The 13,518-nt window shown below is 40.6% G+C and overlaps 1 protein-coding gene and 1 long non-coding RNA gene across 2 annotated transcripts; both read right to left on the reverse strand.

The window, feature by feature from the left end:
- Positions 1-730: 730 nt before the first annotated feature.
- Positions 731-1,697, reverse strand: LOC123977824. The gene is made up of 3 exons (XR_006826769.1): positions 1,661-1,697; positions 1,027-1,103; positions 731-805 (listed from the first exon to the last, which is right to left on the reverse strand). It is a non-coding gene; the product is annotated as an uncharacterized LOC123977824 (long non-coding RNA).
- Positions 1,698-3,829: 2,132 nt separating this feature from the next.
- On the reverse strand, positions 3,830-5,184 carry LOC123977822 (thyroxine 5-deiodinase-like). Its single transcript, XM_046060814.1, has one exon. It carries the CDS (start codon positions 5,143-5,145, stop codon positions 4,339-4,341), a length of 807 nt encoding a protein of 268 aa, XP_045916770.1. The 5' UTR covers positions 5,146-5,184; the 3' UTR covers positions 3,830-4,338.
- Between the last annotated feature and the right edge of the window lie 8,334 nt (positions 5,185-13,518).

A 13,518-nucleotide genomic window follows, 5' to 3' on the forward strand; every position in this document is an offset into this window, starting at 1 on the left:
TTAACAAGCAGATGTAAAGATGTAAATCATAAATAGTTGTGATAAAAAATATGAGGTTTGCGCAGCATTTTGTATGACGTCATTAAGCGAGTGGGCCACACTTTCAGCACCCCCAACTCCAATCACCTTCCAGCGTCTCTGCACGTGGGCCAAGTCTCTGCTGTGTGGTTTTCATGTATCCAGATTCCTTCATACCTCAGTTGATTCTCATTGTCTCACCACATGCATGTAGTGTATGGCTGTGCATATAAGTTGAGAGGTGAACTGAGGGCAGGGGAACTGACATGCTCCCTCACCTCCGTCCTGAATACTCCTTCACCACGTTTTCCATGCTAAAAAGGAAAACGTGTTCCCATTTGAATCTCACTCTTCAAATCAATTACAGCCCTTCAGGCACAAACACGGTGATTAGAGGGTCAGTCAGTCAGTGATGTTAGACCAAAGAGCTTTGTAAAATGACCTGAGACTGATTGATAACACAAAAAGTCAGGGGGAAAAAAGGCTATCACTTTCAAGCAGGACTGACCTCTGTTTCTCTACAGAAAACATCATCTTGACAGCAGAAATGCTGGAAGGTGATTGGTGTTGGGATGCTAAAACGGTGACCTACTTGCTTGATGACATCATACAAAATTAGTAAACAAATCTAGTCTGAATGTTTAGGATACAATTCATGATGTACGTCCTTTATTGCATTAAATGACAGGTGAAAAAATGTTTTTGCCAGGATAATCCAGAGGGATGTGGATGCAGACATAATGGCAGACCTCCACAAGAAGCACCTCCGCAGTTGAAAGGAAATCCACTTGTGGAAGAAAATGGAAAAGACAAGAAGGATGCTGGGTTTCAGTGATTGGTTTCAGTGGTGAAAGTGCATCATATTTTTTGGGTTTCCCTCTGATGTCCTCTGACTTCTCTGCCTCAGAGGTCATCAGTCCTTGCTCGAAGTGGGGACCCAATGTAACAGGTAGACTACACACATAAGCAATGCAGATGTTCATGCAAAAATGACCAAAGAAGACCAACTTCTGCTGAGGTCACTTGTCAACTGCAGAGGTCATCTTGCCGCCTGTTGGGCTGATCTTTCTAAGATCTTTTTTCATCTGTAACACAGGTGGGGAAAATGTTTTTCCAAGTGAAAAAAAAAGTTTTGTTTTTGTAAGTTATTATTTTTTCGTCTGTGAAAACAAGTGAAAAAAATATTTTGTCAGGATAGCTTTACTCAGTGTTCGCTGTGGTAAAACTCATTTCAGCCACAAGAGGCTGAAATATACCGCTACCCCATATTCAAAATTTTTGATTAAAAGCATTTATTTTTTCTTCCAGGTGTGTTTTAATTTCTCCATGCACTCTAAACACAATCTTGTGTGTAAGCAAGTTATGTAACATTACTGTCACCTCTTTCTTTTGGCTAGAAATGTATTTTAATCGGCGCTTCACCTGGAAGAAAACATGAATGGTTTTAGGCCTATTTAGAACATGTGGTTGTGGTGCACTTCTGCCTCTTTTGGCCGAAATGTGTTTTACAACAACAAACCCTTAAAAAGTCACCTGCCTCTCAGGGCTTCCATACAAATGTGCCAATCTTAACCAATATCACAAAAGTAATCACACACAGCAAAATCACTGTTTATAGCACACACGAGAGAGCGTGACTTACACAGTCAGAAGGCAGTCAGACTTCCACAGCATCTGGTATGGCAACAGCTAAGACAAAAACAAAACCTGGTTAGAATTGTTCATGAAAATGCAGTGCAATGAGATGACCAAGCCTCTAAACCCAATCTGTAAAAAATCACAACTTGGGTGTATTATACAATAAATAAGTCAGCAAAAGCAATTACTGCACGGCAGCAGTTCTTAAAATAGAAACATCCTACCATAGGCAGACTGCACATGCGGCAATGCCAGAAGAGTTAATCTCCTTTGAGTGAGAGCAAAGTTTTCGGCCGATGAAGCCCTGAGAAAGACCTCTGTGAGGATGCAGTACAGACACAAACACACCTGGATCAGTTTTTCACCTCAATGAAGAGTCCTCGTTTGTGGACACATGGTTTGACATAAATTCTCTGATATCACATCCTGTTTGGAACTTTTGAGGTTAAGTGATGTGCAACACATAAAGAAGCTCCTTCAGTGTCGCCATGAAGCTGAACAGAGCTCATGTTGGCCTCAGCTGTGCCCCTCATGGAGACCCTAACTGTGCATTCCCTTTTGTGCTGCTGGTATCATCCCCACTTTGATCAAACCTCATAACATTCTCGTCTCCACAGTGATTCACCTTTTCCTGCATAATCTTGAAAGGTTTTCATGCCAAGCCATGCTGGCTAGAAAATCAAACTCCTTCAGATGGAAAGGCTCACTCAGTCGACCATCCAACTCGTCAGGGATGGGGCTTCCTGCTGAACCAGCATCTGCACCAGTTTCTGTAGCTGTGGGTGCACTAGCATTCGAACTAACGTTGGATAGCTGGACTAGAGTCAGCTCTCTCTCCCCCGGGGCGTCACAATTACCACATTCTTATAGCTAGCTTTAACTAGCTGGATCAATATTGTCTCTCTCGACTCTCTCTCACTGGTGCTTGTAAGGATGGATAGAAGGATCATGAGAAATGACTGAGTTTGTGAACTTGGGTAATTTAGATTTTATTGAAACCTGGACTCTTGAAAAAATCCAAAATACCCCAAAATAGTGAAAACGCATTTACTATAAACTGCTTGTGTCATAATGCTGCCCCCCCTCCCCCAGCACCCCCACTTCCTGCACCCATGGCTACTTATAATCTACAGTAATCACATTGCTCTCTAATCCTAATTACATGTGGCAGCATGTCTGTGTGTGAGTTCCTGCTTGTGTGTATGTGTGTGTGCACATATGTATAGATTCCAGAAATACTGAGAAAGTGAGAAAGAGGTGAAGATAAATTGATTAAAGACGTTGCACAACACCCCCAATCAGCTCACCTCACTTTGTTTCTTTAGACTGATCCGCATAGAAAAGGTCACGGCACTGTATAGTTAACAAAAGAAACATTTGATCAGGTGATTTTATCTAACAAGCATGCATATATATATATATATATATATATATATATATATATATAGTTCTCACTCTTTTGAATCAGTTCCTGAATCAGTAACGACTTGACTCAATTGTTCAAATAAGCTGCCACACAATGGGATATTCAATAAAGAGAATATCTCATTTTAAATCATTACGTTTTCTGCCATTTGCCTTTTGCTTGATCATCACATTCATGATTCATGATCACTTAGCTGTGTGTTACACAACATGAAACAGCCCTCTTTTGAACTGTATAAATAAAGCTGACTTCACTTTGGCTTCCTCTTTTACACACACATGAAAAGGTGATTCCTCTTTTTTTTGCAGGTTTCATGGCTGACAGTGGGTTAATGAAGAGTGAATGGTTTACTAATCAGTCACAAGGACACAGTATTTGCACTTTTCTGTAGATTACTGGGATCGCTTTGACCTGAATAGGCCTGATTATTGGAGCAGGAGTCAGTAAAGATATATGAAGATAAATAATCATATAAAGATAAATGATGGCTGTAAACAATCATGAAATACTCTGAAAAAAGCAAACATATGGCGTCATCAGATTTTGGGCCAAGGCTGACAATCAAAAAAGGTTTAGCAATTGGCCTTAAGCCTGAGAGTTTAAACATAAATCCATCCTGTTTTCTTGTGTATTGAAAAAATGTAAAAAACTCAATAAAATGACCAAAGACAGAACTTTCAGGTGTTTGTTCCACAGTCGATAGCAAATCATCAATGAGTGAGATGACATTTATTAAAAAACATTTGTTCAGTTACATTGTTTCAACATTACATTGTTTGACAATCGCTCATGGAGGACGGCATCCTGCTAATATAGACCCGCTCCCGGTGTCAGAAACATCAGTGTCGGTTTTCTGGCTTCGCCTTTTAAAAACCGAACTTCACAGAAACACCAGAGTGAGATATTAGCACGCACGCACGCACGCACGCACACACACACACACACACACACACACACACACACACACACAGTATTGTAGAAAAATAGAGTGATCACTAATTGAATCCAGTTTCAACTGATTCAAGACTTTTCCATACAAAAAATAATGACAATTGCTATAAGCAATCAATTAAGGTCGAAACAAGCACAATAACAGCCTTTAGGCTATTTGTCAAAGAGTCCTGAATATCTTTACGCAAGAAAATCAACATCATGTGCCGTGTGTGAACATTTGATAGCAGCATCTGAATATTTTGCACTGTGAGTTGGACACTTAAGCAGAATGGGCCGAGCGTCAGGCAGTCAATCGTCTTGAACTACACATGGAGCACCGCTGTTTGGGAATTCATCAGATCGTTCCTGTATTGCTCAAGCCAGTTTCTAAGATCAGAAATCCGGTATCCCTCCGGACCTCTGTCCCCCTGGTACACCACTCTCTCATCCCTCACGATGTATAGTCTCTCAAAGTAGGCTCCGTACGCGGCGTTGGATGAGTTGTCCATATTATCCACCACCACGTTGCTCCCGGGCACCTCGGTGAGCATCAGCTGAGCGGCTCTCAGTCTGTCCTCCAAGCAGCGGTGCTTGGGGATCTGATATGGCGCGTCCGAGCTCACCCAGCCGTCCGACGGATGCGCCTCCTCGATATATACAACTAAGAAGTCCGCAATGTCTGCGTACTGGCTCACGACGCGCTGAAACGCCGCCAGGCGCGTCATGAATGGCGGTCAGGAGCAGCTGCCAAAGTTAAGGATGAGCGGTCTCTTCCCTTTCATGCAGTCCAGGATCCGGACCTGCCTCCGCTCATGGACCAGCATCACCTCGGTGTTGGGAGCAGCGCGCCCCAGGTGCGCAGATTTGAGAAAGTCCAATTTCTGGCCGTACCACACGGCCCTGAGGGACTCCAAGGTGAACATCTTATTAGAGTCAGAGACGCACACCGGCGGGTCGTCCGGGCTGTCCTGCGTCTCTCCCATTTTCAGCAGCACTTTTTTCCTAATGCACAAGAAATCCAGGAGCCACAGCATGACGGCGGCCAGGAGGAACCGGGGCAGCAGCATCAGGCACAGGGCTGCATGCTTCAGCGCTCTGGCCATTTGGACACCGCCAGAGTCTTGGATCATCTCTTCGCCTGCCGATAAGATGCGACTGGGCCGGCGACAGAGCCAACTAGTATTTAGTCACCTTTACCCATTGGAGAAAACTATCTGACGCACGTAGGCACTCTTTTTATAGGTACAGCAGCATTTGAATATTGGAGGAGGAAAAAAAACGAAAGAAAAACACGCCTCCGGTTCCCGCACCGCCCACTCACATGGCGGGGATTACCTCCAGTCCTTTCTGGGCTTCGAAGATCCAGGGAGAGAGAGAGAGAGAGAGAGAGAGAGAGAGAGAGAGAGAGAGAGAGAGAGTTTGTGTTCAAATTGACTGTTGCTGTTTGCTTGTTGATTGATTGTCATATTTCAGTAATGTCCTTTTTATTAGGGCTTGTGGTTGTACAAATTGGCATATATTATAGCAGACCTATTGTCTTTGTTGTAACTGTTGTCATAGTTATTTATAACTAACTTGGCTATTACAATTATTGTTGTTAATATTTGTTTGCTTTGACAGTATAATGACGCCAATAAAGCTCACTAAATTAAATTGAATTCAGAGAGAGAGAAAGAGAAACAGCCTAAAAGACACGTGCAGATTAAACATTGCAGTGTGGATGGATGCTTTTTTTTACGTCATTGTGAGACACCTTTATTAATTTTAATTGGCTGTAGCTGAGCGCATGGTTGGTCCTGAAAGTCGGAAAAAGAAAAACATTTGACTTCATTCTGCCTGTGGACTCAGATCTCTCTGTAATGAGCGCAGGAGCCTCTGGAACCACTAGACGGCGCTGGATTCAAACAGACTGTGAAAGGCTGAATGAGTCATTCACTGATCTGCCAGGGCCCCTGAAAACCTTGTGAGAATTAGAGGTAGAATAAACTACCATTTTCAGCTCAATTATTTGGAAAGAAATGAACCACTCTTTTTATGTAGGCTATAGCCTATTCAGTGCATATTTAGCCCTTCACATGCTCCCCTCTGACAACGTCTAAACAAAGCTGAGCAATTTACCTTCACAAAGTTAACATTTACGGGCAGGACTACTGTATTGGATTATATTTTATTTTACAGATATCCTAACTAAGTTTCAATGCTGAACTGAACAGTCCCAGGCCGAATTCTTGTAAACTCCATGGTAAATTAATAATTTGTAATTTTATCTCTCATTTAATCCTTTTTTTGGTATAGAGTTTTTTGATATTGTTTTATCTTATTGCAAAAAAAGGGTCGTCAGCCTTAGTGGGAGTCAGATATCTGGTAAATAAAAGGTTAAATAAAATAAAATATTGATTGATTTCATTCTTATTTTCAAACTCGTCACATCCCCTTAGATAAAAAGATACAACCATCTGGCTCCAAGCAGAGCATGATCTGAACGTCACACTCGTCACCTCCCCTCAAACTACCAAAATGTGTCTCCCAGCACCTCTGCAGCTCACTTAATACCATGAGTTTCCTCAGTACTGTGAGGTTGCCATGCAACCAGTGGAGACTCAAGGAATTTTGTGTGGCACGTTACCCCCTGTAGGACCCCAATGTCTTTTTACACATCAGATTTCTTATCGATCCAACAAATAAGATCCAACATGTTAATCAGTGAGCTTTAGAGGTATCGTTTGGCGGATTTTGTTACCTTTGGGCAAAGCCAGGCTAGCTGTTTCCCCCTGTTCCCATTCTTTAGGATAAGGTAAGCTGACTGGCAGCTGGCTGCTTCATACTTTAACAAAAAAGTGGCAATCTCCTTATCTAACTCTCGGCAAAAGAGTGAATAAACGTTACTTCCCTTAATGTCAAACTATTCCTTTAAAATGTAAAATGAAAATGAAATATGAGGCTTTAAAAGATCATTTGGATTCATTTCAACCATCATCTCGATTGGTTTTAATGAAAGTGCTGAAATGAAAGCAAAAGTCAGATAGGGCAAGAAAACACAAGTGGTAAGACAGGTTGTTAAACAACCATACAGTTAAGTTATTTTTTCTACCACTTTATATGAAGGTGAAACCGAAAGTAAGCGCGCTCTAAAATGTTCAACAAGTCCTCCAACCTAATAGGCTAACACAAACAGGTCGTTTGTCCACGCTCCCAGTTTTGAAGTCGTTTAGAAGTTCACACTACGTGACTGATTGAGCTGACAAAGACTCTGTCACCCGACGCTGGCCTCCAAACCACGTTTTGTCAAGAAAACACACGTGAAATGTGAAACAGGAAATGACGCGAACCAACACACAAAACAGCTGTGTCAGAAATGTGTCGGGGAGCCATTTTGATAGGTCATTGAGTAGCCTAGTTCACACATAACGACTGGCGACCGCTGATTTACCCCTGATAACAGCCTGATGGTCGCCGAGCTCGCTGAAAATCGGGCTAAAAATCGTGTAGTGTGAACTAGCCTTAACAGTCCAGCAACAGTAACTACATTACTTACTTCACATGATGTCCATCACATGACATTAAACACGTGGTTTACGTTGTAAAATTATTTCATTTTGGATAAGGTTTAGGCAACAAAAGTACTTGGTTAGGTTTAGGAATACATTGTGGTTTAGGTTAATATAGGTACGTTATGGAAGTCACCTGAAATGTCAGTTAGAATCCTGCATTGCGCAGGAAAACAGCAAGTCGGTCAAATAGATTTGCCTTTGTTTTCTCTTCCAAGTAAATGTGGTTTACCCCGGGGGTTTGTTTAAAAACCTGTCAGATCATCAGACTCCGCCGAGTTGTCTTACCCTGTTTGACTTCTGTTAGGTCACCATGATCTTAGCAATTAACTGATAAAGTGACCATATAGAACCAGTGAAAACCCAGAAAAATAAGGTTCAAGCTGTGATAAACTGCATTCACAGCACATACGTCCAGGCTGACTGGAGACACCTGGAACTGTATAGCAGCTGTGGGACTGGAGGCCTCCGATGGAGTTCGGAGAACTCTAAATAGAACAGCAGACAACCTGGTGAGAAACGGCCGTAACAAACCAGATGTACAACAGCTAAACGTCTGATGTCTCAGCTTCTTTTACACAAACATCTGTAAGGGGCGAAGCTGGTTTGTTTAGTAAACAAAGTGTTAGAAAGGGATGCCAGGCGCCACCCACTGCGGAAGGCCATTAACTGGCAACATTTACTGAAGGAGAAATGTATCAGATAGTGAGCTACATGTGTTTCACACAAAAGAAGCTGAGGAAAGATGCTGTCAGTTTTTTACCACCCAGGGCTTTTGGATTTAATAAGAAACACCACACTACTTTTAATATCTTATTTATATAATGTCTTGTGATTATCCATGAAAACGGAAACAATGTCAGATTGTCTTTTTCACACTGTCACAGTATGATTATAAGATATTGGACAATATATAAGAAATAAAAGAATTAGTAACACAAAATTAGATTATAGCTTACTTGTCATCAAAACGCTGTCACTGGCACTTTCCTGAATGAAACACATCAGATTTTCTTCATTATGTCATTAATGCTGAAGTGGTTTTGCTGTTGTCCTGTGAGTAGGTGGAACAAGAACACCTCTGGAATAAACAACTAAAATTAGACCTTTGTGCCTGAACCTGCAGAAATTGTTTTTCCCTTTGTATGACATGGATTTCTCATTGTGCAACTCAAAAGGGCAGAATTGAAAATGGACAAGCAGAATATCTTTCCATTGAAATGGATGTGACTCACATGCTGATGTGAAAACGATACCGCCCTCGTACACCAAAAAGTCCAGCTAACTGATGACACACTGTTTTGTCTCATGAAGCCTATCATTCCTGCTCTATCGTGCAAACTTCATTCATTTCATCCCAGTCTTAACACGAACTGGATTTACAAGATGACGCACTCTCTGTGTACAGAAGCTTTCCATATGACAGCAATAAGAAAGATGCTTGATTAGTTTAAACATACTTAAAGAATGACGGCAATGATCTGTGTGAAAGGACACAATGTAAAAATGTGTTTTCTATGTGCTGATGCAAGTTGTATGTGTGGACTTTAAATGAGAAGTTGCAACATAGTAAAAGAAAAAACAAACCTACAGATCAGATGTAATGTCATGCTGCTGATGTCATTCTCTTGAAGGTCACTGAAATGCTGCCAAACGAGGTGTTTATCATAAAAGTAAGAAAAATCACCCATCAAGTACAAAGAGTGTCTGATCTCAGTCTGTAATAGAGAAACCATCTAGACACTTAACGCTCTATAATCAGGAATTCCTGTGATTCTGGTTACTCCACACTAGTCTGTTAAACCGCCACTGGGATCTGGATTAGACCACTGGCGTCTTTCAGTTGTTTACACCCAGGCTAAAGGAAGAAAAGAGCATGTGTGCTGGCTCGCAGAGAACTTCTGGCCGGTGTCTGTTTCTTGGGCTGAATCAGATTTTCCTAGAATCATTAGGACTTCTAAGATCAGCCTCGTGTGACCACAACGGTCAGAGAGGTCATCACAGAAATACTCCTAAGCTCATTAACTCTAACAAAGATTGTACGACAACACTCAATACGTGGGTCCCTAAGGGTCACGGGCCTCATCCGCACTTACATGATCCCATAAGTACGCACTTTAACTGATGGATACCTTCTAAGCAGATGATTACAAAAGCAATAGGAAGAAAAGGACACTGATTTACCTTCACTTTCATCAGATGCTTTTAGCAAATCCCATAAAACCTTTCACATCCAAATTAGGACAATGATATTTAAGTCTAATTTTGTAGTGTGAATCAGTACACACAACACCATATACATTTAACATAACAAAAAGAACAAGAGGAAGAAAAAACAAAGATGGAAAGGTATTTTTTTTTTTTTTTATCTCATTGGGTTTTTTCTGATCGTTGTTACCAATGATTTCCTAGAAAAAACAAAGTATTTAAAGTCTGGTTTGCTTAAAAAAATCCCCATTAAAAAACATTTTCATTGTGTGAATTCCTCTTTCTCTTAAAACATTCTATGCTACCACCACAATCCCACAGTTACTGCTACGTTTCACATTCTCAACTGCCGGCTTGACAAGTATGGCTCAGTGAAACACATTTTTTTTTCTCTCACCGAAATATACTGCTGGAACCTTAGTTTCATTAGACACAGCCGGGATCTTGGCATGGGAGTGCAGGTCACACAAGGACAGCCCAGAATAGGAAAAACAGCCCCGACAGAGCCTGCAGCAAAGCACTACAAGTGGCAGGGATCCAGCATAAACCACTGGCCACTGGAGAGTCATTGAATACACATGTCTCAGGTAAGACACACACAACACATACACCCATTGTTGCAACACTAGTTTTAGGGTTGTCAGGTGATTGTAATGACATATGTGTACTGTATGTCACCTATATTGTATGTAGTTCAAGGTTAGGTAAGGTTCCGATATAAAGCACTTTTGACTATTCATGGTCAAAATACAGCCCTGTCCCTTACGTTCGTCAAGCATTTGAGTAGGTTTGTAGTTACTAAGCAACCGTCATGTAGACCCTCTCAGGCTAATCCGTCTAGGCCGCTGTGGCTGCATGGAGCCTTCGATACACACTGATACATCACCTTGGATCACCAGCGTCCTTTGTCCACAAGAGCCGCACTGAGGCACCAAACTGCACGTCTTTAGAGAGGGTGGTGTATTTTCTTTATCGCATCACACAGCCTGGTCATTTAGCCCAGAAAAATAACTAATCTGTTGATAACGAGTCAGGAAGATAGGTGGATTTTACACTGTGTTCCTCGCTTTGGTATCAGTCTGCTCAGAAATGAGTCGCGCTGCCTCTTTTGACTTTTCAACCAGAAACAGCACCAAAACTAAGTCGATAAAGCTGGGACAAAGTGTGTCAGCTGAGGTTTGATGTGATACTGTTGTGAAAATGAAAGACTATTCTCAAATGTCAAGTGACAAAGTTATTATCTAGAAGAGATTTCCAGTAAGGGCACTAATGTGATTTTGATTTGGGCAGGAATTTCACTCATGTTTTGTTCATTTCCAACCAATTCCCTAAGACAGTCTTCAGTGTGTTTCAAAAATTGCTTGTCATTAGGGCATGATAACAGAGGCTCTCTGGGGAAAGGTCTTCCTGGAATTGAGTGTTTATTTGACCCACTTGGAAAATAAAAACTATTAACGAGAACAGAATTCCCAAAACAAAAATCACGTGTTGTTCCTTTAATATCGGACAGTCACCAGGTTTCATCAAAAGCAAACCACCATGTGTCATGAAGGTTCACATGTTTTAATGTTATATATAAGAAGTCTACACACTGCATGGCTGACTTATCTACAAGCTCCCTCAACATAAAATGCAAATACACAGTATATAGCGCTGCTTTAGCCGTTAACATCCTAGTGGTTTGGGACATTTGCATTCATTCACCCTATGTGCTGTTTTATTTGTCTCCATGTTACACTGTCTAATGCAAGTGTGTGTGTCTAGTTTAGTCGCAACACTGATTTGCCTTGGCCTACTTCTTTAGATAATGTACAGTTACACACTGGAAGCACATAATTTTTTGAAAGAGTAGTTCGACATTGGGAAACACACTTCTGTGTTATTTTTCAGTGCACACAAAAATGTATATAAATGTAAAAAAAAATACACATATTAAAATAAGGTTCACAAATGTATTTATGATCTGCACAAAAATATTTCTAAATAAATGTGATAGAAATTTACAAATATATCTATTTAGTATTAGCAATTTTCATCAAGAAGATTTGTAAGATTTGTTGCTGCATTTGTTTGTAAGGACTGCATTTACAAACTGCTTGTCATGTGTGAACTTCACTGCATTTGTGGAGTTTATTTTTCTTTTAGACTTACCTGCCATGGGCTGGATTCACAAATATTTTTTTCTTCCAAAAGGGAATTATCTGTAGCTTATCAGATGGCTCCCTTCATTTCAGCAAATCACTTAATCATAGATTCGAGGGTATGCTCAGTTAGTGATGTGGCATATGCATAATACTCAGCGTTTACTAATGTTAGCTATATAATGCTAATAGCCAACTTCATTAGCTGATGAGAAGATCATCAGCTAACTGACTATAGTCATAATATGATGCTAGTAACATTAAACAACATTACCTTACTGGTAACTCACTTGCAAGTAGCTTAAATGTTTAAATATATGCAATAAAATAAGTTGATAGCAAACCATAATTCATAAATAGTTAACTAGCTTTTGAGATCAGACTGCACCTTTGCAACTTTGACTGCACACATTGACTACTTGCAGTTTTGATTCACTATATATCTTAGCAAGCATTCTTAACTTAAACATATTTAATCCCCCAAGACAAGAGGGTTATCACTTACCTGTGGAGAGCAGCTACCTGACCCCATGTAAAGGTTGACCCCTGGGCAGCTGTTTGATGGACTGTAAGTCCTTGCGTCATAATTCCAGACTGTGCAGAAGTAACGCAATGTGATCACATTAAATCATACCCTCGAATCTACGCTTATGTGATCGGCCGAAATGGAACACAGAGCCAGGCTTGCTGTCTCCCCTGTTTCCAGTCTTTGTGCTAAGCTAAGCTAACTATATCTTCATATTTACCATTTGGACATGAGAGTAACAATCTGCATTGATCACTCTAAATTGTCATCTAGCTCTCTGCAAGAAAGCCACAGTCTTTCCCAATATGTCCAACTATTTATTTAGGATTGTATAAACAACATATAAATATGTATTTTTTTTTATCTTTTACATGTGTTAAAAAGGAATGCAAATATGTGTCAAAATGAAAAATATGTCTTCTCCTTCTACTGGCTTTGCCTGTACAGGATTTATAGGTCAGTCTTGCTTATTTCTACCACACCTGAGACTTGAAAGTTTTAACACAACCATATGTATTTTGGGGATTTGCCAGCTTAAGGAGCCTCACTTATCTCAACACAGGATATTAATGTGTTTTTCTGTGCAATCTGATCCTGTGTATGCTCACCTCTACACATTCTGTAAGATGGAAGAAAATACATTTGGGCTGTTTAAATGTTTTGTTCTATATTTTCTGACTCCTCCTCTTTCTTTTTCAAAATGTTGAACACCCTTGTCAGCTCATCCAGTATCAGCTTAACCTACAGTGCTATTATCTCTCAGGTAACTGTAATGGATCGCATGAAAGCCCTAACCTGTCCATTAGCAGCAAGCAACACATGGCTAAAAGTTCTCACAGAAACCTTTGCACCATAAAAGCTGATATGAATTTTGTTAAGTAGCTGAGCCGAGCAAAGTTTTGCATAATTTAGAGGGACCACTTTCCTATTCCCTCAGGAGCTGGTTTCACCTCACATGACCTGAATACCGGTTTAAGTGACTGAGTAAACAGAAGTGAATACATCACTTGGTATTCCCTCTAGCATGATTGTGAAGTTTTTATTAAAAGCATAATACAGCAATATTGTGTGTAATGAAAC

The sequence above is a fragment of the Micropterus dolomieu genome, linkage group LG10, assembly GCF_021292245.1.
Source record: "Micropterus dolomieu isolate WLL.071019.BEF.003 ecotype Adirondacks linkage group LG10, ASM2129224v1, whole genome shotgun sequence".
In the NCBI taxonomy this organism is placed as follows: domain Eukaryota; kingdom Metazoa; phylum Chordata; class Actinopteri; order Centrarchiformes; family Centrarchidae; genus Micropterus; species Micropterus dolomieu.